This window comes from Scomber japonicus, chromosome 10, assembly GCF_027409825.1.
Source record: "Scomber japonicus isolate fScoJap1 chromosome 10, fScoJap1.pri, whole genome shotgun sequence".
Lineage (NCBI taxonomy): Eukaryota > Metazoa > Chordata > Actinopteri > Scombriformes > Scombridae > Scomber > Scomber japonicus.
Window position 1 is genome coordinate 2503079 of NC_070587.1, and position 27285 is coordinate 2530363.

General features: G+C 39.4%; 1 protein-coding gene across 2 annotated transcripts in view; it reads left to right on the top strand.

The window, feature by feature from the left end:
• The first annotated feature begins 3354 nt into the window (after positions 1–3354).
• Positions 3355–27285, top strand: part of rgl2 (ral guanine nucleotide dissociation stimulator-like 2) — a 34150-nt gene continuing 10219 nt past the window's right edge. The window contains exons 1-11 of one of the 2 annotated variants that reach the window (XM_053327389.1): positions 3355–3528; positions 5903–6069; positions 14769–14816; positions 15211–15294; positions 15409–15575; positions 17107–17163; positions 18648–18844; positions 19360–19481; positions 20345–20560; positions 21624–21727; positions 22711–22795. In XM_053327389.1, the coding sequence (XP_053183364.1) occupies positions 5911–6069; positions 14769–14816; positions 15211–15294; positions 15409–15575; positions 17107–17163; positions 18648–18844; positions 19360–19481; positions 20345–20560; positions 21624–21727; positions 22711–22795 (1239 nt within the window). In that variant the 5' untranslated portion in view covers positions 3355–3528; positions 5903–5910. Of the gene's footprint in view, positions 3529–5902; positions 6070–12237; positions 12483–14768; positions 14817–15210; positions 15295–15408; positions 15576–17106; positions 17164–18647; positions 18845–19359; positions 19482–20344; positions 20561–21623; positions 21728–22710; positions 22796–27285 lie in introns of those variants that run through there. The other variant, XM_053327390.1, reaches the window with a different exon arrangement.

Sequence of the window (27285 nt, forward strand, 5' to 3'; positions counted from 1 at the left end):
GACTGAAGTTGAACAGATATGATATGACCTGATATGACATGATATGCTGATAGTAGTTCAAATGAGGTCAGGACTCATCATCAGAGGTCACAAGATGATTAACAAGATAAGAGAGAAGAAGAAAAGACTTTTTTTTACTACACAACATTTCTTTCCTTTCTTGTTTTGAAATGAGGTTGAATGATTCCTCCTCAGGCCTCCAAAAACTACTCAAATGAAGCAGGGAGCATCACACTTTATTACTCACTGCTGTGATGAGGGCTCACATGCAGGCATTGTTTTTAAAGGATGATATAATGTGAGAAAAAGTCTGATATGATACAATTTGATATGAATCTTGAAATCTCGATGTAACATGTAATTTGAGTTTGTACATTTACAAAATTTTTACATAGTGTGTTAGTAAGAATCTGCTGTTTTAATTGTATAATAATTATATTTGAATTGGAGTAATTTGCAGATAGTTCAAGTTTAATTTTATGGGACATTTTACAGAAAGGGTGGTGCAATTTAGTGTGTGTGTGTGTGGGGGGGGTATTGTTGGTTTAGTTGGTGAGTGAGTAACTGCTAAGTAACTTAATTTTTTAGGATATTTATTTAAAAGACTAGTAGTTTGTAGTACAGGGAATACACTCATGGAAAAGGAAAAGGTCAATTAAAGACGTAAGACGCTAATTTATTAAGACTTCTTAAATATCATGAATCCAAATATAACCACAGTTCACTTTCCAACTAAACCAATGTTACACTTGTTTCCCCATTCTTATTATAATTTTCACCACTCTCTCTTTTCTGCAAAAATATAAATATCATAGAAGATGTTTTGTGGAAAATTAAATGACTCATATAACAAAGCCCTACCAAAAAAATCTATTTTCAGCGTCACAATTTCAAAGTCTGGTACACATAATGCACCTAGTTATTATAATGACATGACAGCTTTATTAATAAGACTGGTTACAGACTCTCTCATTCATCCCTGCAGCAGCAGCTGAGGCAGGCAACATCAACATGTATAATGTCAATCAGTCTTTAGTGTGGCAGCTCCTCATTAATAAGAACATCAGCCAATCAATCAAAGACTGGAGTCAAGCACAGCACAGTTAAGATCTGTGTCATGTGGTGTCATGAGACTGAGCTCCCAAACAGCTTTCTCAAAGTATTTTGAGACAAGATTTAAATACAGATAGGTGACAATTAAAGGAAAAAAAACCTCAAGAACAGCTGAAGCGCTCCTTAGCATAAATTCTCAGAGACTGTGAAACTTCACAGGATAAATTAAACATTATTCCAACAGATATTCCTTCATTTAGTGTTTTGATGATGGTTTTGGAAGAGGGTTTAGTCATATAGCAAATCACAAACTTGCTCAAAAAATGGATGAAACTGCCCTCAAGACAGACAGACATGAAATAGATGTTGTTTGCACAGAATAACGCAGAGAGTAAAAATTACAGTATGAAAAAATGACATTATAGTTGATAACATATGATTGGTAGAGCATCAAGGAATGTCCAGGTGCCACCATACAGAGATAGAACCAGAGCCACATTACCTCCTCTCAACATGCTGATCTGAGAGAGAGAGAGAGAGAGAGAGAGAGAGAGAGAGAGAGAGAAGAGAGAAAGAGAGAGAAAGAGAGAGAAAGAGAGAAAGAGAGAAAGAGAGAAAGAGAGAGAGAGAGAGAGAGAGAGAGAGAGAGAGAGAGAGAGAGAGAGAGAGAGAGAGAGAGACGAGAAATTCAGGCTGTATCTCTTGGAAGATGAAGATCCAGATCCGACAGCCAAGGGAAGGAGAGAAAACAAACAAACAGAGGGTGAGAGAGATCCAATGGTTATCATAACATTTTCAAGGGAGTCAGTTTAACACATCACTCATCCAAATCATCCATGGGTGCTCAACTGGGTTTGAAATCTGATGACTGTGAAAACCAGAACATGTGATTCACATCAATTTTATCCCCATAAAACCACTCTGTGACTCCTTGTGCCTTGTACTGATCATCAATACATACGCCTGTGGTTGTGCCTGGGTGTGGTGATGCACTGTTAGACTTGTCTAGAGAGTTTTCTACAGAGTGGCGAACATTTTGCAAACTGATTGTGAAAGTGACATTTATGAGGCAGGTGATTACACTGAAATACAGAAAGATTAGATGAGATTAGATAGGATAAGATATACTTTATTTCCCTGATGGGATATTTGTCTTGGGCTCAAGTGTTGCAGATGCATACAACGGTATAAACACCTAATCTCCACATGTACATGACAACAACAGAGTAGTTAGATCCTTTACTTAAGTAAAAGTACTGAGTCCACAATGTAAAAATACTGCAAAAGTAAAAGTATTATCATATAAATGTACTAAAAGTATTAACAAAGTCCCACTTAATTGAAATACTGTATTATCATAGTATTTAATCATTGAAGCTAAACGTGCAGCTAGTTTAAACAATACCTTTTTTACAGCTCAGTAGTTTAGTGCAGTGGTTCCAAATCTACAGATAAACATGGGGAGTTGTGAAGTATCAATGTTGTAGAAAAGGAAAAATCATTCAAGGCAGACTTTCTTGTAAAGGTTAACAACCAAAAAATAATAATAGTGGACTGGAGTAAAATGTTAAGAGGCCTATCTCAAGATTATACTCAAGTACAGTTAACACTGAAATACCCCTTTAATATCAGAACTGGTTCCATAAGAGTAAAAATTAGGATTAGGCCTTGAGTTTAGGACTGAATTAATACCGTTATGATTATGTTATGGGTTATGTTAGATGTGTGATGTTTTTTAGGTTAAATATAAAGTTTAGGATCAGTATTGTAGTTTTGGAGCGCTAAATAAGAAACTGTAGCTATGGAGATTATACATTATGTTGTTTAAAGAGCTTTTGGGCTGAGAACTATGGTTACAGTTAGGATTAGGCTAATTGAGGTGAACATGTTATAGGTTTAGGTTTAGGGTCCGTCACTGGCATGAGAAAAGCGCGTGTGTTTGCATGCGTGCGCGCGAGCCGACTGTGCGTAAATGCGTGCGTGCGCAGTGTGTAGCCTCCTTTCAGTCCATAAAGTCACATTTCCCCAGAGGAGCGGTGTATTGTAACCGGTCTGCTGTACAGTATCCTCACACTGTGCACCTCCCAGAGAGACGGAGCCGTTGCCAATGCGCTGAGTGCACAACATACAGGAACTGCGACGTCAGTGTGTGAGAGAGAGCGAGAGAGAGAGAGAGGGAGGAGGAGGTGGAGGAGAGGGAGCGAGTTTGCAGCCAAAGTGCGCTATCAGCTGCTGAAGGCTGGACAGACTAGCAGTGTGGGGACCCAGATAGCGGAGAGACAGAGGGTGGGGAGGGGGACGAGGCGGAGGACGGAGACTCCCTCGTCGTTGTCATCGGTGACGGTACAGATGGGTGCGACTCCCCTCAGCTGAGCCGGCCACCGATCCAGCAGCACCAGCGGTCATCCAATGCTGCCTGAATCCAGCTGACCACAGTTGGATAGCTCACATCCTGCTAATGACACTTGGCTATCAGTAAGTTGAATTGCAGCTTCCTTCGTTTCTGTTCCTCTATTTGCTTCATATTATCGTCTTTTTGGTAAATAATCGAGGGCCTTCGTGTCATTGAGTGACTCACAGTAGGAAGCAAATGTCATCATCTGTCACTCGTGTGTGTTTTAATAGGAGTGTCAACGCACAAACTTTTTTTTTTACAGCCTTCAGACTGTCAGGGTTTATTCTCACCATCCTGCCTACGTTGTGACAGAAGCTATCATTAGGGCAGCACATACTGTAGCACCACCCTATGGCTGCATGTATTGAGCAGAAAAGGAGCATTGTGTGCTGTGACTTAACTGTAACCTAGTTACAGCTGTGTGTGTGTGTGTGTGTGTGTGTGTGTGTGTGTGTGTACACCTCAGTTATGAGCTGTTTGCTTTGGTCAGAGCCAGTGAATAGCAGCCATTCACAGCTCAGCATGACCGTTACTGTTTCTGCCTTGTTTCCTCTGCCTGTTTAAACCTCCTGCAGGTTGCAAACTAGCTTTCTTAAGCAGGAATGAAATGAGCAAAATTACAAACATGCAAGGATGATACATGTTTATGTGACTTAAGTGTTGCAGATGCTACAGAGCTGCAGGAGTCCAAGACAAAAGCACAATGGAAAGTTGGGAGTGCCTGCACATTCTTACATATCACACTTGAGGCTTTTTAACTCGTGCTCTTATCCAGAGCCGTGAGAGCAGAAAGGGGCACTGGTGCCTTGTTTAAAAGGTCATTTTCACCTGAATGGAGCGGTTATTGGGCCATGTTGGAGATTCAAGATGTGGATTTTCAGTTACAGCAGCCTCCTGACTGTCATCCTGCACATTTTTATAGAGACTACAATTCACAAACATAATATTTATCAACATGGCATGCACTACCTACACAGCTGAGTGCTCAAACTGTGGTTTTATTATAGTGCTTCCAGCTAGCATCACTGTGTGGTGTGAGTTAAGTATCAACCGCTCCATCTCTCTCCCTCCTACACCTCTCTTCCTGAAGCAGTGTTTACTAGATTTCTATCTTCACGGCAATCCAAATAGCAGAGACAGGAAAGGGAAATGAAAGCCATGCAAATCCTGACCTGCTGTGGGGAAAAATTCACGTGTTAAACAAATTCAATGCAAAATGGCCTCGATGCCGACACTAACTTATTCCAATATGTGCCTTGTGTTTAAAATGTCTCCAATTTGACTTTAAAGTGTGCTGCAATGTTTTCACAGTGATTACAAAAGCCAGACTTTGCCTGATATCCTGTCCAATAACGATCTTTAGCCATTTTAGAGCATTCAGTTACCTAGTTACAATTTGACAATACATTGATTTGCATGTGTTTTTGTGCTAATTCAACTGTTGTGTCATCACCAAAAAAGTTGAATCTATCCTTCTTTTGCTCTCCAATGTGAATTTTGTTTAGTTGTATAGCAGCTATCGACAAAAAGGAAATGCTTTGAAACACACAGAAAAAACATTAAGATATAAAGTAGACACAAGAAGAGCAGCAACAATTAATCAATTAATCAATTAGTCGTTCAACTGGAATTTAATTGCCAACAATTTTGATATTCGATGAATCATTTTGAGTTATTAAAAGAATCCTAAAATTCTCCTCTCTGGTTTAAATGTGAAAATGTTTGCTTTCTTAAGTCCTTCATGATAGATAACTGAATATTTTTGGGTTGTGGACTGTTGGACAGGACTAAACAAGACATTTCAGGTTGCATCTATTGGACTTTGGGACACAGTGATTGACATTTTCCTCGCCGACTATTTGATTAATGAAGGAAATAGTCGATGGATGAATTGATAATGAAAGCAATTGGTAGTTGCAGGTCTATACACATTTAGGACACATAAAAAGACAAACTGAAACACTAAAGTATGCAAAAATAATAATAATAAATAGAATAGAAATTACAGAGCAAGGCAAAAAAAAAGAAAAGTAGACTTGCAAAATTAAGCCACAATTTAAAGGAACTGAGAAGACTGAGTAGTCTTGGCACATGAAGACTAAATACAACTTCACCATGTTTAGTTTTGACTTCACGGACTGTAAGCAGTAACAGTAGATCAGAAGTTACAGGAAGCCAGTTTAAAGATCTGAGAACAGGAGAGTGGTCAACTCTGTCTGTCTTTAATGAGGACTCCAGCAGCAAACTTTTACTAACAAGCTTTCCTACAGTGACTTATTAAAAGGAGAATAATAGAATAAACTACAAACATGTTAGGTTGTTTTATCACAAGCACTACTGAACATGTTCCTGCTTACTTAATCTCCTCAAACGCTCAAGATGCATGAACAGCTGACCAAGAGACCATGAAACAGAAACATCTCTTTTTTTTGTGTTCCCTCCTGTCCATGGCAGCTGGCATCATGCTCCCCCGTAACATGCGAACAGGTGGATATGACCTGCCGGGGGTGGAGTCAAGCAACGTGCCTCTTATTGGCTATCGGCCCTTGTCACCTGACGGTGGCACCCCGAGTCACCAATCAGGGAGGAGGAGCAGCAGCGGGGATGTGGAAACTTCACAGGTGAGTGTTTCACTTCTTCCTCAATGAAACACATCCATCATTTTGTCACTTAAGAGTGTTTGTGTGTGTGTGTGGGTCACAACTTTGGTGTGTTTGAGAGCGAGACTCTTTCCCACAGCGTTGTACTGTGAGGTTCTAGCTGGTGTTGTTTGAGTATTGACGGTCTCCCACTACCTACTCTATTAGTTTTTCCTTCTGTTCACATAATAAAGTGATCTGACGGAGCAGAGAGAGGATTACAAACTTTTCATTTGTCATGGTTCCCCTTGGCCAACACAGCTAACAGCATTTACAGCAGTCCTCCGTTCAACTACCCGTTTCTTGAATAAACAGCAGATGCGGTTGGTCGGTTTCAAGACAACCTTCAGGGAATAAAGTCAGTGTGATTCAGACGGAAAGAGAGAGAGATGTAGCATATGCACAGTTTGTGTTTGATGCTTTTCCGCCACGGCAAACTAAATGCTTTTTTCTCTCCCTGTAAACTGGGCAATAACGTAGTTTCATAAAAACTGTTAATCTAGAGAAGTATTTTAAACCTTTTACATCATCTAATGCAATAGACCTTTACATAATTTACTTTTAAAGCCAATGCACCTGCTCTATTCTGCATAAGAGGTTGTTTTTTTTTCATTGGGTAACAGCTTTAACGCATGCAGTTTGTCCTTGTTGTGACTCAGTGTCTGTACTTACATGAACTAAATAGGAGGAAGTTTAAAAGGTTCATGACATAGGTGAATTTCCCACGATCTCTCACCTCTGTTAATGTTTAATGGCTTGATAGTGAGGTACATTGAGCCTTATCAGACCTTTCACACACTGAGTTTTTGTTTTGAGGCCTTTTTTACTGCACAGTATCATCCTAACTCACAGCTACAGTGAGATCTTTATTTTGGTCGCTTGCATGTGTGCCCTGAAAAACATCTGACTTCAATAACAGCCACAAATGGTAACAGTATTTTCTCTGAGTCATGATGATCTACTGACCTAACTATCTTGACCCAACCACACATGACCTGCACGTGGCTCGTTAGTTTAGACTTCGCAACAGACCTCGAGAAAATCCTCACGGCTAAAAAAAGAAGTTGCATAGAGTCTCTTTCCGAACGAGCAGACTTCCTCTCCTCTCATATCACACAGAGGCTGTAGGACCTCGCAGTAAATAATGTATGTGGCGGTCTGGCCGGTCGATACAGCGTACACCTGCTCTCTCCGTAAACAGTATCCAGTGTCTCAGTATCTCCAAGGACAGTCTGTCAAGTGGAATCCGATATGGCCACTTGCTCATTCTTTAATGAGGGAAAACTTAGATGTGTGAGTCAGGATCGGTGAAGTGACAACCCTCAAATGAGGAATGAGGCTCCGGTGAAGGAAACAAAGTGTGTTTTCATGTTTGGTTTCATTGATTGACATTTAAACATGGTTAATAAATAGATAGTGATTGTGTATCCTGCATTTCTAAATCTATTTTCTTCTTCGGCTCATTTTTTTTTTCTATTCAAAGAGGATGATAGGTTAAATGTAATTGACTGTTTCAAATGCAGCTATAAAAGATTTGATGTCACCCATTCAGAATAGAAGATTTTCTCACCATAAGTACTTTCATCATGTTAAAAAGTATAACGAGGCTATTAACTATTTTCATTATTAATCTCCGTGTTGGTGTTCGCCTTCCTATGATGATAATATAACTTTATCTCCTCATTATCATTATTTTGTTTACATTCTTAGTTTTGTGGACAAAATGTGAAAAATGCTGGTCATCATTTTGTAGAGCTCATGGTGACGTCTTTAAATGTCCTGTTTCATCTGATCAACAGATTCAAACTCAGAGATATTCAGGTTACTGTTAATCATGTGTAACACAGGAAAGCTGCAAATGCTGACATGCTGAAGCTTCAACCAGCTACAGTTTGCTATTTTTGCTTAAAAAATGACCAGCCATATTTATTGGATTAACATAATAGTTGCATGTTAATCATCTATTGATCTATTAATATTAATTGATTCATTCATCAACAGAAAATGAATCATTGCACATCTAAATATAACCTGATGTGTTCCATTTGAAGTACAGTGTGTTGTATGTTAGGAAAGGCACTTTACTTTACTTACTTTATCACAATGCCCCTATACACATTATAAAAAGGCCCATAAAGAAATGATTTTTGCAGTTTCGTGTGTAATATGTAAGATTGTGCTGCACAGAGCTCTGAACTTAACCCAATTTAATTCCAATCAGACGAATGGGAAAACCGACTGCGAGTCAGATCTTATCGCCCGACGTCGGTGGGCAACACCACCGAAGCTCTTGTGTCTGAATTGGAGCAAATCCCTGCAGTCAGGCTCCAAAATGTCATTGAATGCTTTCCCAGAAGAGCGGAGGCTATTACAGCAGCAGATTCATGCCCGAGTCTTGCAATAAAATGTTCAACAATCACACTTTTTACATACTGCTCACCATTGTATATACCCACAAATATACTTTTAACTGACAGGAACAGGTTGAAGATTTTCATTAGTATCAATGAAGGTAAAAGTGGAAAATCAATTACATCAATAAAATGTGAGGAGGAAGATTAAAAGCTATTTTTGCATACCGGAAAAATCAACTATTCCTCATAACTTGCAGGATATCTCACAGACTGATGGTATCTTACTAGCTGAGTAATCGTGTCCAACAGAGAATTTCTTCCTTTAAGGGGAATAGAACAGTTTTGACCTGAATGCCACAGAGTTTTACTTGAAAGAGAGCAGATAACGGGCACCAAGGGATACACAGATGAAAGCGTGAGAAGAGGAGCAGAGAGAAAGATAGGAAGGAAAGGGTCTGGATTGTGGACCACTAAAAAAAACAAAAAAAAACCAACAATGGTTATCTTTAAATAAAGCTTTAGAAGATGTATTTATGACCCCCTGTTTGGTGGAAAGACTGGTGTATTTGTTCAAAGGCATTGGCTTTTGGCACAGCGGAAGCACAACTACATGAAGGTATTTAAGGAAAAAGGTTGGAACTGGTTGTTGTTTGAGACCAGGGGGTAAAAATGGAGAGTCGGCTTCCTGCCCTGCTTCTCCGGTGCCGTCCAATAGCTGACGTAGTTGTGCACAAGGAGAGGTTGACGCAGCCTCGACTTGTGATGGAAGGAGAAGGGAAGAAAAATAGCTTCACAACACGACAGCACGTCCTGCTTCCTGTGTTTGTCTCCACTTATTATGTACTTCCTGCATGCAGCTGGGGGTGGGGGAACGTTTGGCCTTTAAGAGAAGATCCCATCTCACAAGAAACATAAACACAGTGTCAAATCTAGCAGCAACAACGGATCATATGGGGAAAAACAGTCAATACTAGTTTTGATAATCCTTTCTTTTTTTTTAAAAAAAATCACATGAGATTCAAGAATAACAGCTGCAGTGATTTTTTATTAGCCAGAAGCAACTCACACCACCCACCGCTGTGGCCTATAATCATGATCCTTATCCGCTGGCCTTTGAGGCAGCTGAACTCCAAATTATAGACATCTATTACACTTTGAAAAGTTACTCCACAGTAAAGGCTGAAGGTTTCAGAAAAGGCTTCAGATGGCAAACTCAATTGATGCTCCACTGAATATACTTTTATATCAAGTATTTCAATATAGTAGCTCTGTCAGGACTAAGGAAAAAGAGTAAAGGGCAAGTTTCCTTTGTGCCTGTGATGAAGGCTCGCAGCATCACCACGCAAAAGTGCTAAAAAAGAGCTTTACAACACCCTTTAATAAGTAAGCAGTAAGATTGCCTCAGGGGGTGAATTATATTATCTCTTATATAGATAAGCTATATTTAAATTCTCATTTAAAATTATTTTATCTTAGTGAAGGCCTGTTTGCTCCATACTGTTGTTAATCATTCTGTAACCCATGTTCACTCTGTTAGTCTGAGTCAAAATTAATCTTAATTTTTATTCTGCTATTATCTGTTTTCTTATTGCATATGACCCATGTTATCTAATTCCAACTACAGAGTAAAGTTAAACCTTTCAATTGCTTCAAATGTGATGCAAAGAAGCTTATTTGGGACATATATAAAAAACATATTTGAGAATAACTGACCTACTTTGGTCATTTTTACTCCCATCAATGTCAACCATGTCTGAGTAAATTCTGTTGTCTCAATATCTAGTCTTTTACATTGTAAACTACAATTTAAAGGTTAAGGTATAAGACTCAAAATAAACAAAGCTTTAACAAATTGTTTCTTTCAGGGTCTAGTGATGTCAGACTTGCAGATATTTTAAGTCTAAGTAAATACAATTAACTGTGTGTATAATCTGGCTTTGTGAGGTGAGTAATGCTCATAAACAGACATAACTGCTCCAGTCTCTAAAGTAGTGTTTAGTAGAATTTTTTTTTTTATTCCATATACATTCTGCACAGTTGTTTTATTTCCTCTTTCTCAGATTGTCCCTGCATGTCCACAATTGGCTGTCCATTTCGTGGCTTTTGTTGCTAAAGTTATTCCACGGATTGTTTATGTCACATATTCCAGTACCATATTTGGGCGTGAACATGCACAGATGTATTGTTTCCATTTCAAGTAAAGAACAAGTAAAAAAAAAGTAAAACTACTACCGCTACTTGTTTGTGTAGCCTCGGAAGTCGGCTCAGGGGCAACTTCTGGGAGCTAGCTTATCAGAATAGAGTGGGTTCAAAATCCTCCTTTTGTCCTCCTGGGTCAAAATTGACCTAGTCTGGTTTGACTTTTTATAAAAGGTATAAATTGTCACTACATTCCAACTTATTACCAAAGGTTTTACACATATGTTTGGAAATTATGATCAATAGGTCTCATTTAAATGAAACTATACATCATTTTTGAGTTAACACTTGTTGTCCTCCAGGGTCAAAATTGACCTAAGGAGGCTGGAGATTAAACGGCCTGTTTCAGACAGAGGCTGAACTGAGGGGGCTGCACAAATGGCTGGTATAAGAGAATAAAATAAAGAGCAGAAGTGCATGAAGCATAAGATAAATAACTAAAATGATACAAAAGATATTCCAGTGGAGCCCCAAAATATAAATAAAGACCTGGAAATGTGCAAGAAAAATACCTACAATGTAAAATCTTTATAAATTCTGTAACTTAACATATTGTTTAATTGTATCTACATGCACTGTACATACTGTATTGGTACACTGATGCTACAGAAAATGATGTTATAAATAGGGAGCAATTACTCTGTACATAACCTAAAGTGTTAAACTCCTACTGGACATGGATATATAAATAGGCAGCCGTTTGCTAATATGTTAGTCTTAACTATTTAGGATGATATGATAAATGTTACATCATTCAGCTGCCTCCAAGTGGACAAAAAAATAATTAATTTAGCTTTAATCACTGACCTTACAGTCTAGGCTGCATGTTACCTGACATGCTAATGAGGTAACTGCCATCCGTGCACACACACACACACACACACACACATACACATACACATACACATACACATACACATACACACTTGCACAGCTGTGTAAGTCTCCACCTAGTTAGCATGGCTTCACTCTGCGATGTCATTAGCCCCTTAAATAAACACAGCTTGCTTCCTGGTTTAGTGGCTGCTGAACATTTATTACCTCTCATTACAAGACTACAGGCCTCTTACCACTCACACAGCAGGTCGGGCATCTCAATAAAAATATGAAGGTTGTCCTCTACCTCTACAGATAATTGAATGTTGGCCTTCTTAGTTAATTGTTGTTTTGCCTGGTGTTGTATTAAACAGGATACTCAGTTGAACTGGTTTATCTGCATGGGAAGGTCATCTACAAAGGGAAAAAGAGCAGGAGAGCAGAGAGGAGAAACTGAAAGAGAGGGGGTATTGTTCTGGAAATAGCTTCAGGGCTTTGTCTCCCAATGTGTGTGTGTGTGTACGTGCATGTGTGTGTTTTAGCGTTCAGGCAAGTGTGTTTTTATGTGACTTATCCATGTGGTTATATGTGTGTGTGTGTGTGTGTGTGTGTGTAAAACGTGACTCAATGAAACAAGTGTTTTCCTAACAACATAACCCTATCTGTGTTTGAGGTGTGTGTTTGAGGTGTGTGTGTGTGTGTGTATGTGTGTATGTGTGTGTGTGCATAATGGGTGTTCCCGGGTGATGCAGGCTCACAGGGGCCGGACTAAGCTGTTGCTTCAGGTGTGTCTTTGTGAGATACAAGCACAAGACTCTGAGAGGCAAACGGTAAAGACATAAAACATACAGATCTAGGGCAAACCGACAGCGATAACAGACGCCGACAATTACGGAGAGAGAAAGACGACAAAGGGAACGACAGATGAGAGCAAATGGAGGAAATGATAATGATATTTGTACCTTCATCCTGAAAATTTCCAGGAAGCTAAAGGATTGCTACCTGCCCGGACTTGCTGAGGGAAAGGTAACCCGTGTGACCATTTTTTTCTCTCTTTTTTTGTGTGTGTGTACATTGGTTGAATTCATGGGAAAGATAGAATCGCAGGCAGATTTGCGTAAAAGCAAGCAGAGATAGCAGGTAGAATAACTGGTTTGTTACAGAGACACTACCTTTAAGTGCAGAAGGATCTTTTTTGGAAGAAGCAACTGCCCAGAGGCCTGCTTGACCTTTGATCAAGTCAAGGTAATCTGAAATAGGCTAACAGAGGCTAAAACTTTTCTTACAACTACTAATACTGTAGGTTGGTGCTGGGAGAATAGCAGACCACAGGAAGCTGCTTTATTTCAACTCTGCCGTCCGTATGAATGCATTTCTTAGCTCATACTGTGACTTTGAATTTGCATTACAGAAAGCTCAAAAGTCAACACATGCAAAATGAAAGGAAGATTGTTAGTCTTTCTCTCTGAGAAGCTGATGAACAGTTAAAATGCTTTGGTAGAATTTTTCAGTGTGTTTGTTTTGAGTGCGTTTCCAAGGTGTTGCTCAAATCTGTCTTGCCTGACTCACGCCGAGTATGCAATCTCTAAGATGGTCTGGAGATTTCCGTAGACATGCAGGATGACTTCACTCTGTTTTGCTCATACATTTTTGATGGTGGAAAGTCACCATGTCAGGAGAAGTGTAAAGTGATATCGACCGGTGTATTAGTTAAATGCATGATCTGTGATATAGCTGTAAACAACAAAAGGACGGTCCTTCCCACCCTCAGAAACTCACAACACAAGGTTGGTCTCGCTGTCAATCTCAAATTGATTAACTTGTACTTTTTGTATTAAAAAGTAACACTAGACAGCAGCTTAATCTAAATGATTAATGCCATTTCATGCTGTTAAAAAGGTCAGTAGAACTTTCCTTTGTTTTGCTAAAGTTAAGTTTAGTTGAGAAAGAAAAAACTGCTGATTTTCTATCTATAGCTGTAACTCTTACAGGTATGAACATGAATATACCTCAAATTTAGACTGTAAAAGGGCCCAGTCATGGACACACCCTGCCTTAAGGATGTTATGATACAGAAGTTTTGTCATCTGGCTCCAAAATTTCTGGCCGCTTCAGCAGTATGTGAACACTGTGGAGTGCTACTGTATGTCTCACACTTGAGTCATCTGCTGTCTGTAACATAACGTCGGTTTGTGGCATCCTCCTGTCCATGAACCGTGTGTGCCAATATGTGGTTGGTAATAAAAGTGCTGCCAAGACATTGATTGGACAGGACTGGACTACCGGATAGGCTGTAGCATTTATGAGTGTGTATGAGTGTAACTGGCAGGTGCTTAGTTGTGCATAAAATTAAATTTAAGGATAATCTAAAATCAATCAATCTAAGATGATTTTCTTATTGCTGCTTCATTTAAACCTTTTAAAACTCTTTAAAATTAATATTATGCTTGAGACTGTTTCACATTAATAATATCAGTGAATTAACTGACAATTAATCAGCAACTGTTTTGATTATTGAATAATAATTTCAGTTATTATTTAATTAAAAGAAAGAGGGACAAATATTTGCTGGTTTCAGTGGATTTCTGTCATACATAACTAATCATTATCTATGGGTCTGAGACTGTTGGTTGAGCTGGGAAAAAAAGATATGAACATGTCATATGGGACAGAGAAACCATTGAGTCAAGTTTCTGTTTTATTCCCATTAATGCTGCAAGCAATGGTTATTTTGATTATCGATTAATCTGCCAATTATTTTTCTTGATTATTTGTCTATGAAATGTCAGAAAGTAGTGAAAAATACCCATTATCATTTCTTATAGCTCGTGTTGACACCTTCAAATGTCTTCTTTTATTTGATCTACAGCCTAAAATCAAAAAATATTCAAGTTTACTATCGTTTATGACAGAAAAGCTTCAAATCTTCACATTTGAGAGGCTGCAACTGGCACACTTTTAACGTTTTGGCTTAAATAAAACAGTTATTCAATTATCTAAATAGTTGCTGATGACTCTTCTGTTGGTCGACTAATAGTTGCAGCTCTAATCCTTGTGAAATACTTGACCTATGTTGTTACACTCTGCTTAATGTTACCAAACGATTCATTTGAGGAAACAAGGTGAAAAAAAGGAAATCATTCTTCAGCTGAATCATATATTCAGCCTGGTGACTAGTGTGTCTTCATTTAAAGGCATCACAGACCAAGAACAGTGATGACCTCTGTCTCAGCCACTTTACTCTTGACTCACTTGGTATCATACTTTTTTCTAACAGCTGTGTGTCTCTCTCTCTCTCTCTCTCTCCGTCAGGTTGAGCCCTCACCGATGAAGACCACCTGGTACTGTCCTCTGGATCTGGTAAGGCCGACTGTGTTGCTGTGGTCCTGTGAGCTGTAAAATAGGGAAACTGTGTCAGGGACTTTCCCCGAGGCTAAAAATGGATTGTTAGAGCTCCATGTAGCATGTGAAAAATTAGTTCAAAGCAGCCTGATTTTATGCTTTTTTTACACATGCACGGATATTATGTGTGGAACAGATGATATCTCAATCACTACATTACTGAGACTGTCTATTAAAAGTTTTTTTAGTTCAGTAAAAGAAGGTTAGATTCAGCAATCAGTAAAAAAAAAAAAAGACCCTTACAAAGGAAGTCTGTATCAATCATGCTTCACTCAGTTATCTTTTAAAAAAGCCAAAGTTTATGTGGATTTTTAGTCATACATTGAAGTGTCTTAATCTGTCTGCTCTCTAGTCCACTGTGGTGGAGGAAGAGGAGGATGGAGTGATCTACACGGTGGTGGTCAAGCAACATAATGTCGCCCCCAACAGTCCACTGGTAAGACGTACATGTGTGATCTTACAGACTGCCCAAGACATGACTGGAAGGATAACATGAGTAACCTGAACTTCCTGTCTCTTTTTCCCCTTTGCCCTCTTTTCCTTCCTCCAGTCATCGGTTTCTCGTTCACAGTGTGTGAAAGCAGGAACAGAAGAGAAGCTGGTGCTCCACCTCCTCCACTCTTTCTCTATGGGAGACTCTTCTTTCATCACTATATTCCTCTCCACCTATCGATCCTTCACCTCCACAGGAAGAGTGCTGGACATCCTCACTGACAGGTAGGAAAGAGTTTCGCCTCAGATCAGAACTATTACGTTTGGAGTGTGTTGTCTGGTGAGAGAATCCAGTTTCCACTGAGGTTTTTTAAAAAGACAAAAAAAAAAAAAAAAACCCAGTAAATAAAAAAGAAAGTAGCTGCTATGATAACAGATCCAGGTGCATTGATGCGCAGCAGCAGCTGTCTGTATTCTGTCTGGTCGGGTTTGAGCAGTTTGAAGCTGTGAAATTGCAGACTGATTCAGGCTAGTGGGAATTTGAGAGGAAGAAATTAAGTTAACTGAGTATTTTAGACTGTTACTCAGCTCAGGCTAAATTGGAGCCATGCTAGTGGCTCTATGAGGCTGAACTTACTGGAGGCACAGCGGTGCTTTGAGCTAAATGCTATCATGCTCACAATATTTAGAAGCGTCTTTGCATGCTAATATGTGCTGGTTAGCACTAAACATGCACAGACTACGCTTCGTTTTGACTGAACATATTAAAATGTTGATCTGTTGATGGTACTAGACGATGATTCAGCCCAGTCCTTACAACCCATCTTGAGGGGAACATAAATGTCTGTTCTAAATTTTGTGCCAATCCATCTAATTGGTGTGTTTTTCACAGGATGAGTTTAAATTGTTCAGCTGTCAAAACATTTCAATCAAAACCATAACTGTTAAACCGTAGAGTGTGAGATAAAAAGTCACCAAAGTCATTAGGAATCATCCACTGGAGACCCAAATATATGTACAAGATGTCATGCCAGTCCATCCAACAGCTGTTGTGATAGTTCAGTCTGGACTTCAGTGGTGGACTAACTGACTGACCAGTATTACCAACCCAAGAGCCACATTGGCAGCATGGCTGATAAAAAGAACTTGTGACAGGGCAGTAGGACCCATGTTTTTACGGCTGCATCATTTCATCAAAAGTTCTGTGAGTTTTAACAACATCTGGTTGGCTCTGATGTAATAATTTGCACAAATCTCTTTATGGTCATAGGCAGGCGCATATAAGCTTGAAAATGTGATAAAAGGATGCCAAAGGATGTCACATACCTCTCTGACCTGGAAGTGTCTGCAAAATACTTCCAGAAACCAAATTACAAAACTGGGTCATCAATTTACTGTCGACCTCATTTCCATTTTCATAAAGATAAACAGACGAGGCACTTAAACTGCAACTTTGACAACATGATTAAGCAAATAACTCTTGGTTCTGTCCTTATTAAGTAATTAAAGTGTTTATGTGAATTTACATGAAACATCTGTTAGGAAAGTTTTCAAAAGATACAACACAATGTAGAGTCAGTTTACTGAGCTTAACTTCCCACACTATGCTCAGTGAACCTGTGAGCATTACGACAACTCCTTCACTGAAAAGCAAGCAATGAAAAAACAAGTCATAAATATATGCATCACAGAGCATGAGCATTATTTATGACACAGCAAATGCACATATTTGATGCTGACTGACTCTTTGGAGCTGCTGTTTCTGGGTTTTGTTTTGTTTTTTCTGCTCTACTAACTTCATCTTTCTTGTTCACAGATTGGAAAACCCGCCAGGAGACAGCGAGAGGAGCCAGACGAGACAATCTTTCAACAAGTGAGTTTTTTGAAAATGCTTCCCAGCATCTTTGTTTTCCTTTGTGAAACTTTTAGTGCGACATGAGGTCTGTGTGCACTTTAAATACAAGCGAGCAGCTGTGTGCCGATGCAAAACCACCTCAACAAGCTTTTGTTTTTTTTGACTATGTGCTGAGATACAGATGATAACTAATGGAAATATATTAAATTGTCCTTCTACTGTGCAGATTTTTAACAAAGATTATGAGAAAGAGCAGTCCTTTGACAAACTGTAAGCACAATTTTGGCATGTTATCACCTTTTTACGCTTCCAGCGGACACAGAGCAACATTAACTTGGAGTCTTGTTTCTGGTGAATGTTAGTCCAATATTTACTTTCCTTTTAAATTCTTGTTTTGGTCTCCAACAACCCCTGAAGGAAATTCTGTATGTGACTCTTTAGCAGCCAAATGCTCCACTTTGTCTATCTGCTGCTGGCACTGGGCAGTTTGCATACAGTTGGTTTATCAGAGCTTTCTCGTGGCTGCAGCTGCTTGTTGCTGCTGGAAACGAGGTTGATGAGTGCACTGAGACTGCAGCAAAGCATTAAAGCTGCTAAAACCAAAACAATGAAGGGAACTGTAGAGTCACGTAACACAGTAATTATCTCTGGGTTTGTCACTGCAACTGACTCCTGTCACATTACACAATATGTTGATGAATGCAGCTTTATAGATGTAAAGGTCAGCATCTTGATTTGGTTATTCGTAAATGTAGTTTACTGGCCATTTCAGATAAAGCTGCTTCAAGATGGCCAAAAGATGAAATTGTACTGAACTTACTGTAGAGATTGCTTACTCAGACACTCAGGAGATTAGCATCTTTAAATCAATCAGGCCGTACAGAAAGTAAGGCATTTAAGCCCTCAGTTTTGTCTTACAGATAAATTGCAGTGTTGTGAGGAGAAGGAACAGCCAATCAAATGGTTCCACCGATACCAATATTTCATGCTATGCCATCTTTAAAGGGGGGGCCTTGGTGCTATTTGCCCAGGCTTTACGTGCTGGTGTGAAAACCTTCTTCAGTACTTTTTGTAAACAGGCGATAATTCAACCTCTGTTTAAGTAATACAAACTTGATCCTTTGCTTCCACTAAATTATAGAGCCATCTCTAAGCTGCTCTTCTTGTCTAAACCCCATGAGAAGGTGATTTCTTGGCAACTTTTTAAATGTGCTGGGTAAAAAAAAAAAAAAAATCAATGTATTCAATCAATTCCAATCTGTGACTGCTTGTTTATCTGCTTCCGACATGCGGCACCAGCGCAGCTCTAACCAGGGTTTAAACCAGAAACACAAGTGGGTGCCATCACTCGTCCACTCATTGGCTCCCAGTAATATTTGAAAATGTTTCTTTTGACTTTCAAGACATAAAACAATGACCTGATTTACTCCAACAACAATGTAACTCTTTACATCTGGAGGTCAAAGCTGAAAAAAAAAACTATCTTCCCTCTGTCCCTGCAGAGCAGTGTGTACGGTGTTCAGCACATGGCTTTCGGAGTACCCCGAAGACTTCAAAAGTTTAGGGGAGCCCTCACGCCTGCTGCGACTGGCTCCCCTCCTCCCCCAGGATTCCTCCTCTGCAGCAGACCTCCGCGCTCGCCTCCTCAGGATAGCCGAGGAGCTGAGCGAGAAAGCCTTGCTCCCCGACAACCACAAAGGTCTGTATTTTAACAGGGATTTAAATGACACAGTTAAGACCTCCCTAGATTAGATTTTCATGTTGAAATATACCCGACTTATCGGTGTAAATCGCAAACTGGGACTGCAAGAGAGAAAAATACAACCTTTTTTGGGTGTGTTACCAAACTCAGGAACCGAATTATTCTTGACACTTGAGATACTGTGATCACATGTTTTTCCCATAATCTCGAGGTTACAAGTGAAATATGTTATTTTCTTGTGAGATGTATCCTGTTTGCTTGGGTTTTCCTGAGATAACTAAACCGTTATCGTGAGAAAATGACTGTTATCTCGGCATAAGAAGACAGTAAACTTGTGATTATAAAATAACAAGATTAAAAGACATAATTGCAGCCACAGAAGCGTTTGACTTCTTTACTCCACAACAAAACAACTTCATTACCTCACAGGATCAGAGTCACAGCACTGAGAGATACTGATTCCAAAAATTTCATAGAAATTACATTCACTGATCCACAGTTTTATTCAACAGCTTCAACCGTTAGAGATCAGACGGGTATCAGCAGCCCTCCTGACGCCTCCAAGTTTGAAGCCACCAGCATCCTGGGATTCCCCGCAGCGATCATCGCTGAGCAGCTCACCAGGATAGAGACAGTGAGTTCACTTTCTAAAGCTATGACACGACTTTTAAAGGTGACAAGACGCAAAATGATGTTGTGTCTGCATGTTACAAGTCTGCTTTCTTTAGACTTAATCTGCTCTTTTGCTCTGTCTAGTTTTATGTTTTAATGATTTTAGTTGTGATTGATTTGGTAACAGCGAGTGTGGTTTAATGCTATAAACACACACAGCAGGTACTTTGTTGGAAATGTAACATAAGATGATGTATCTGCTTACAGAGCAGCAGCCAGACAAATCTGCATTGTTTTAATAATAATGAAGCCAAAAGTGTTGCACAAGAGGATTTCCACACAGCCGTGTTTAGTAATGTTAGTTTCATTGCAGGTTGTTGGTCTAACTTTAGTAAATGCTCTACATTGTTCCATCACGCTCTTGCAAACATGTGAAAGTGATCCACTAACAAAAATGTCTACCTCTCCCAAGAAAACCTACTGTACAGACTGATAATGACTGAATGACTGCTGCAGGTAAAAGAAATACAGCACTTGATTTCAGGGTTATAACTTAACTAACCTGCATCTATGTTACTTCATTATGACACAGTGTGACAGAGCACATGATCCACCTATGTTTACATCTAACCAGTTTTATGCTGTTCAAACAAGCAACAGCTGCTTTGTTTAGAGTACACTGGAGTAAATTGGTACTTACAGTAACATGAGCCACCATGGCTGCAAAAACAAACAGAGAGGTACCACCCACAGAAAGCTCAAACACTGTCAGCAGGAAATTCAAGCAGGAAGACCTCACAGAACAAGGTCACATCGTTTGATTAGTCATTTCTTTTAAAAAGGAAATTGGCTCTTTTTCATTATTTTATATCCCGCCTCTCTCAGGAGCTGTTTGTCCGTCTGGTCCCGTACCACTGCCTCGGCTCGTTGTGGTCTCAGAGAGATAAGAAAGGGAGGGAGGGCGTTTGTTGGTCGGTCCGGGCCACCGTACGGCAGTTCAACAAGTTGGCCAACGCGGTCCTAGCGTCTTGCCTTTGGCCTACAAAGCTGCGCAGCCAGCAGAGAGCTCGACTGCTGGAGAAATGGATCAGTGTGGCAGAGGTCAGTATGCAAAAAAAAAAAAAATAATCTAATATCACTGTTACAAAAACTGCAAAATCCGACACCATGAACACATGACTTACAGGCTAGAAATGAGAAATAGAGTTCAGTCTGAAATAAGTACGCCAGTCGGGTGTTGCAGGTCCCAAAAGCCTCAACTATGCATTTTCCTACAATAAAACCCCCAGTAATCCTCCAACCATAATCCTATTCTCTGCTGTGACTGTGCACATAACATCACAGCCTGCTCCATGTCTGATATGGCCGTTCAAGTCATTTTGGCTTTAATCAATAGCTGAAACCAACAACAACAAAAAAAGACATTGTCTTGATTTGTGGTTCTTTTCTGACTTGAGCAGCAGTAGCAAATACCAAATGAGCGCTTGGTGATCGACCATGTTAGGCAGAAGAGGAGAGATTGTTCAGAAATTAGCATATTTTTATACAAGAACTTCCATTTCCTGTGCACCTTTAGGAAAAATGAATTGGAGATTGACTTTGTATGAACAGTACATGCCAGTAATGTGCTGAGTCAACAAAAAAATGGGATGTAAGAGCTCGAGGCAAACAGTGAAGGTTTGGATCTGCTTAAAAGTATTATGCAGTATTATTCAAGAGCAAAGATTAACTGAGGTTTGTAACAGTGTTGTGGTTATTGTGCACAAAAATCAGCTTTTTTTTTAAATATTGAAGAACTTGCAGCAAGTACACACACACGAACACTCATAAACATATCTTGTAGTAGTTTTAGTCCTATCCCTTCTCTCCAGTAGGAAGTAACACGCTCACACACACTCACACACACACTAACATCCTCTTTGGCACAGTGAGGTACAGTATTACTGGTGTGCTGCCAAAGTGCCGTCCCAAGCTCACCCCCTGGGTTCTTCTGGGACAAACCTCTTAGCACTATACATTATTCAGCACCTCAAACTGACACTGTTACTTAATACCAGCCAGACCCACAAACCCACAGGTGTTCTCAGTTACAGTGGGAGTGTGTGTGTGTGTGTGTTTTGTGCATGAGAATGAGCGTATTCATCTGTGTGTGTGCTTTCAACAGGAGTGCAGAGCCAGGAAGAACTTCTCCTCGCTGTACGCCGTTGTGTCTGCGCTGCAGAGTAACCCTATCCATCGACTGAGGAGGACCTGGCAGGAGACTGACAGGTCTGTGGCCTGACATCTCTCAGCTTTTAGAGGCACAGTAGAGGTTTTTTGGCACAAGTTCGCCTACTTCCAAGATGAACAGTCAGCTTTTAAACAGAGAATTAAGAATATTTAGCATCATAAACAAAGAAAATTATTTGCACTGTTGAGTGAAATTATAAGTTTGCTGTCCTCTCTGATGCCTTAAAAACTTCAAAAGTAAAAAAAAAAAAAAAAAGAAATGGTAGAACATAAGTATCAGATGAGCAGCAGTAGTGCAAACTAGAGCCAGACCAATATATCGGTTGCTGATATTACCAGTCGATAATGGCCTATGAGAGACATATGGGTATTAATTTTCTTTTTATAGTTATTTGTAATTATTAAATTCCATATAATACGGTAATAATACAATAAATATAGTTATACTGTAAAATATCATGACTCCATTAACCACATTGCAAACAATGATGATTTTTTTAATTCCCCAATATCGGTCCCAAAAATCCAGTATCGGTCAGGTCCTAGTGCAAACTGTAATGGCTCATGTTCTATTAACCTTTACCATGACTTAGTTGTTCATTATTCATTATTCATTATTCATGTGTTTTTATTTGTTTATTTAACAGGGACAATTAATTATATGTTTAATTGTGTATTCAAGAAATCTATCTGAAAGAGAGCTAACCCTATGTTAAGTGTTTTATTACCTGTAAATGTGATATGTTTAAGAGGGGGGGGGGGGGGGGGGGGGGACAGTTTCTTCACAGCCTTAAAGTACTTTACAGGAAACTGCTGTTAGCCTGATGACATTTTATCTATTTACAACTGCAGCAGATGCAGAAGTAACAAAATGTTTCCTTAAAATAACCAACACTGTTAACTTAACTCAGTGCACCACCTCACTCTTTTAGTCATATTCATTATTCTTTACTCAACTGTCCAAATGATATTGAAATATGAATAAGCATTTAAGACAATTAACTCATTTGGTTACTTGACAGGGACGCGATTAAGAGATACGAGGAGCTGTCAGAGATATTCTCAGAGAAGGACAACTACTCACAGAGCAGAGAACTACTGAAAGAGGTGAGTTTAATGTCCAGATGAAGGACAGAAGTGAGTGGAAGTGTAATACATGGATTACTGCACGTTTCCAAAACTGACTGAGTTAAAAAGATTACATCATTTACATTAAACCATGACAACAGAGCAGGTTCAGTGAGACAGTTGGCATGCAGGGGCTGGTTTCTGCTTGTGTCATGACACAGCATGTTGCACTTCTGTTTTTGAAAGCTAAGAGTGAAAGCCTCAAGCCTCAGTGACTTTTTTTTTTTAACCCCAACCCCCAACACCTCATCCTCTCACCACTTGTGTGTTGCTTAATTAAGAAAAATGAAAAGTGCTTGGCCAGAGGGTGGAGGTGCAGTTTCTTCGGCTGGAAAGCTGCTACTGTGAGATCTCATTTGCAGGGTTGTTGTGTTAGAGTGTGGATTTGGTCTGGAGTAGATTTCGACAACTCCTATCTAACGTCTAGGACTTGTTTCGGGTCTATTTTTAGATCTGTGTTACTCTTGGTTGCTGTTGGATACTTACACAGCTTATTGCCTTGCTAAAAAAAAAAATCTTTGAAGAGACTCTCTTTTCTTCCCCATCACTACTAACTGTTTGAGTTCATATCTGAATGTAGAGTATGCAACTGTATGCAGTGGATGGAAACAGACACTGTTAATTGTCTGTATCCTATGCAGGTCTTAGCTTTGGGCTCAACAAATTCTGTTCAGTCTTGACTCTGTATCAGATCAGTTTTGGACCAGACTCTGAAAATTAAAGTTTACTGTATGTACTCTATGTAACATCAAATACACCCCCTGCCTCTAATATCCTATGGTGTGTTCACGTCATGAGGCTGAAGCAGGATATTACTGAACAGGACTACAGCCATGCTAACACGCTTTTGAGGCTGAACACCAACATGCTCATAATTACAATGCTGAAGTGCTGATGCTTAAAGGGTATAATGTACACTATGTTCACCATTCAAGTTTAGCATGGTAAACATTAGCATTTTAGCATTGTAATTATGAGCACGTTGGTGTTAGCATTCAGCTCAAAGCACCTTGCATGCTGACATTTGCTACCTAGTGCTAAACACAAAAGTAGGATACTACAGAGGTTGACTGGAATGTGATTGGGGGGTCAAAGTTCCTAAAATTGAAGTGGAAATGTCTAAAAATGGTAACTGAAATTCAAAACCAAGGGCTTCAAGTCTGCTCTGAATCTCTACTTCCTCTTTGTGATGACATCAAAAAGTTTCCATTTTGAGTAAATAATGGAAAAAAAAATACTAGTGTTTGTTTAGGTAGCCTCCAGAACTGGCAGCTTACAGAAGATAACCAACAACAACAGAGCAGGCTCATGAGGAGGGGGGCCTTAAAGAGAGACAGAGGTTAAACTAAGGGGCTGCATTAAAAGGACCAGTATTAGATAAGTAAGGAAAAAAAAAAAAGATATTGCAGAAGACTGTGCAAGATATATCCAATTTAAAGAGACCGAAAAAGTGATTACAGTTCATCCTAAAGGGAACATTTTATGCAAATTAAAGCGTCTATTCACATGTTGGATATCAAATGAAGTAGTCAATTGGTATCAGTATCACTTCAAGGGTACGTGGTATCATATTTTTTTTAAACAATACGCAGCCCTAACTTCAAACTACAACTGTCAACCTGCTGGTGGCATCATAGAAAATATGAATGGATCACTACAGTCAGTAGGATTCATCCTCTGGGGATCATGAATGTCTGAACAAAATCTCACTTGAATCCATTTAACCTTCCTGTCGTCCTCCCGGGTCAAATTGACCTGTCTGTTTTGACTGTTCCTTTCTTCCTTCCTTCCATATGTTCTTCCTCTCTCCTTATCCCTTTCTTCCTTCCTTCTGTCCTTCCTCCCTCCTACCTTCCTCTTTCTTCTTCTCTCCTTCTTTCCTTCCTTCCTTACTTCTTTCCTCCGTCGTTCCTTCCTTCCTTCCTTCCTCCCTCTCTCTCTCCCTCCCTCCCTCCTACCTTCCTTCCTTCCTTCCTCCATCCTTCCTTCCTTCCTTATTTCCTTTCCTCCCTTCCGTCCGTCCTCCATCCCCCTTTCTTCCTTCTGTCCTTCCTTCCTTTCTCCCTCCCTGCCTTCTTTCCTTTACTCCCTTCCTCCCTTCCTTCCTTCCTTGACTCGAACATAACAGGAGGGTTAATAGTTGTCAAAATGTATCAATCTTGAATAAAAGTGGTGGACTGAAGAATTTACAAACCCACATAACCATTCCTTGGTGGCATGGCAAACAACAAACATGAAGCCTCAACATAAGCACAGGAAGTGTATTTTCAGCCTGAAACTGTAGCTATGGAAAAAACATCATCAACAACAAAAAAAACATGTTATATTTCTGCATGTTGACTGACATCTCACATCCTAGTGACTTAACAGCCCAGAATTTGAACAGCAGCATGAGACATTCATTAATGTGTCTATCAAATTAAATTCCTATCTGCGCGGGCCTTATCTTCAGCTGCAAACAGCATTCTGGACTGAGCACGCTTTAAAAAAGACCAGAAACCAGTCTAATCTAGTTGAGGAGAACTGCCCTTATTCTGTCAACACTTTCACTTCAGTGTTCGACACCCATCTGAAGACATTATATTTAGTTTGCACTGTCAGAGTTGGGGGGTGGGGGGGGGGTGGGGGGTGGCAGGATTAGCTGTGTTTTGATTCACTATAATGGTGCAGTGCAGGCATCAATACCTTTGCATTAGCTGCGATTTTACCCATGATACCCCCCAGAGGAATTCAACCAAACATTCGCTTTCATTTTGAGTAGCTTCACTCTGAGCTTTGATGCCAGAAAAACACCATCGCCTTCTGTTGGCCTTTGATTTTTTTTTTTTCCAGCAGTTACTTGCTTCCCTTCATCTCTCAGGTTGTCTAAAAATGACTACGACTAGCTGACAGGTTGTAAGATGAGTGATTCAGACAAATAAAATACTTAATAAAAGTTAGAGAAAATAAATGATTCACACTATTGTCATTAGAGCATTTGACAATGTCATAACACTTAATTATATGTCTGTCATTACTGACAGACAACTGACTGGCTAATTGTCTGGAAGTCAAATTATTAACAACAGGCGTAAAAAATAATGTTCATATCAATAATTCAATGTAGGCATGGGCTGGTATGAGATTCTGGCGGTATGATAACCTTAAGAAAAAGTATCACGGTTTCACGGTATGGTGGTATTGTGATTACAGCTCTAAAATGTTCCTAAAAAGGAAGAAAAATAAAGACAGACATGTTAATTTAACCTGAATCTGTAATGACAGTGTGAGGGGTCGTGATACTCTACGCTGCAGCTGCACCACCTGAGGGATTTCTGACCAGCACTTCCTGTCTTTGACCAGCACTTCCTGTCTTTGACCAGACTAAAAACAGCTCATACCTCAGGAACGGTATGACAGAAAATTTGGTGGTTTCGGTTATCGTGGCTTTTTCAAATCACGGTATACCTTGAACACGGTTATCGTCCCATGCCTAATTCAATGATACATTTATTGTGCAAATGCGTAAATGTGTTTCTCTTTTGACTTTAAACTTCTCTCAAAAAGTTATGACCTTATTCCATTTAAATGACCAATTCTGATTCAATGATCTTCAAGCCAAAAATAAAAACATCTATCAGACAACGATCATCATCAAAAAGAATTTTAAAACTTCTATTTTAAAATTCCCTGGCACGGTGGTCTCTGCCCCAGCGTGCACACCTTCAAACAAAATGCAAGCAATGCCATGGTGAGCAGCCAAAAAATAAAGTCCATTAAGATCCTGACCAGCTTTTTTCCACAAAAATTAAACCACAACTCTAAAAGAGCGATGAGCACCACTACTGTGATTTCACATTTCAGCAGCAACATGTCTGCAGCCTGAGTAGAGGCAAGTCTATCATCAAATGCTTGGGACAGACTGTAAACTGTATGAAAGGTGCTGCTGCTGCTGCTGCTGGTCTTTTGGACAAAGTGAAGCAGGTTGTCTCGTTTTTTTTCCACAGAAGTTTTTAAAGAGAAGCAAAAATCCTGCTTTAATGTATAAAACTAGTCACTTAATGTGCTTTCTTTATTTTTTTTCCCCATAGGACGTGAACATTTTAAAGCTCAATCTATCAAAATGTGGATCTTAATAGGGAACAGGAGGTCTAATTTTAGTTTTTTTAAATAATAGATTGTCTTTCATTTAAATGTCTGATTGAGCTCAGAAATAAAAATGTCAAAAGATATTTTAGTTGCTTTTTGTGATTTGATATGAATGGAAGTGATTGTCTTTTATCAGCACATGGCATGGCCTGAATTGAATCAACATAGTATCATGACAGACTTTGTGATATCGTCAAACATCGAATCGATAAAATACCTTATCGTGAAGAAACTTGTGATTTACAGCCTACTAACTAAAGCCTATACAAAAACATAGTCACTGCAAATCATCCCACACCTCCATTACTTGTCATGCTAAGTTCAATTAGAGCTTCAAACTA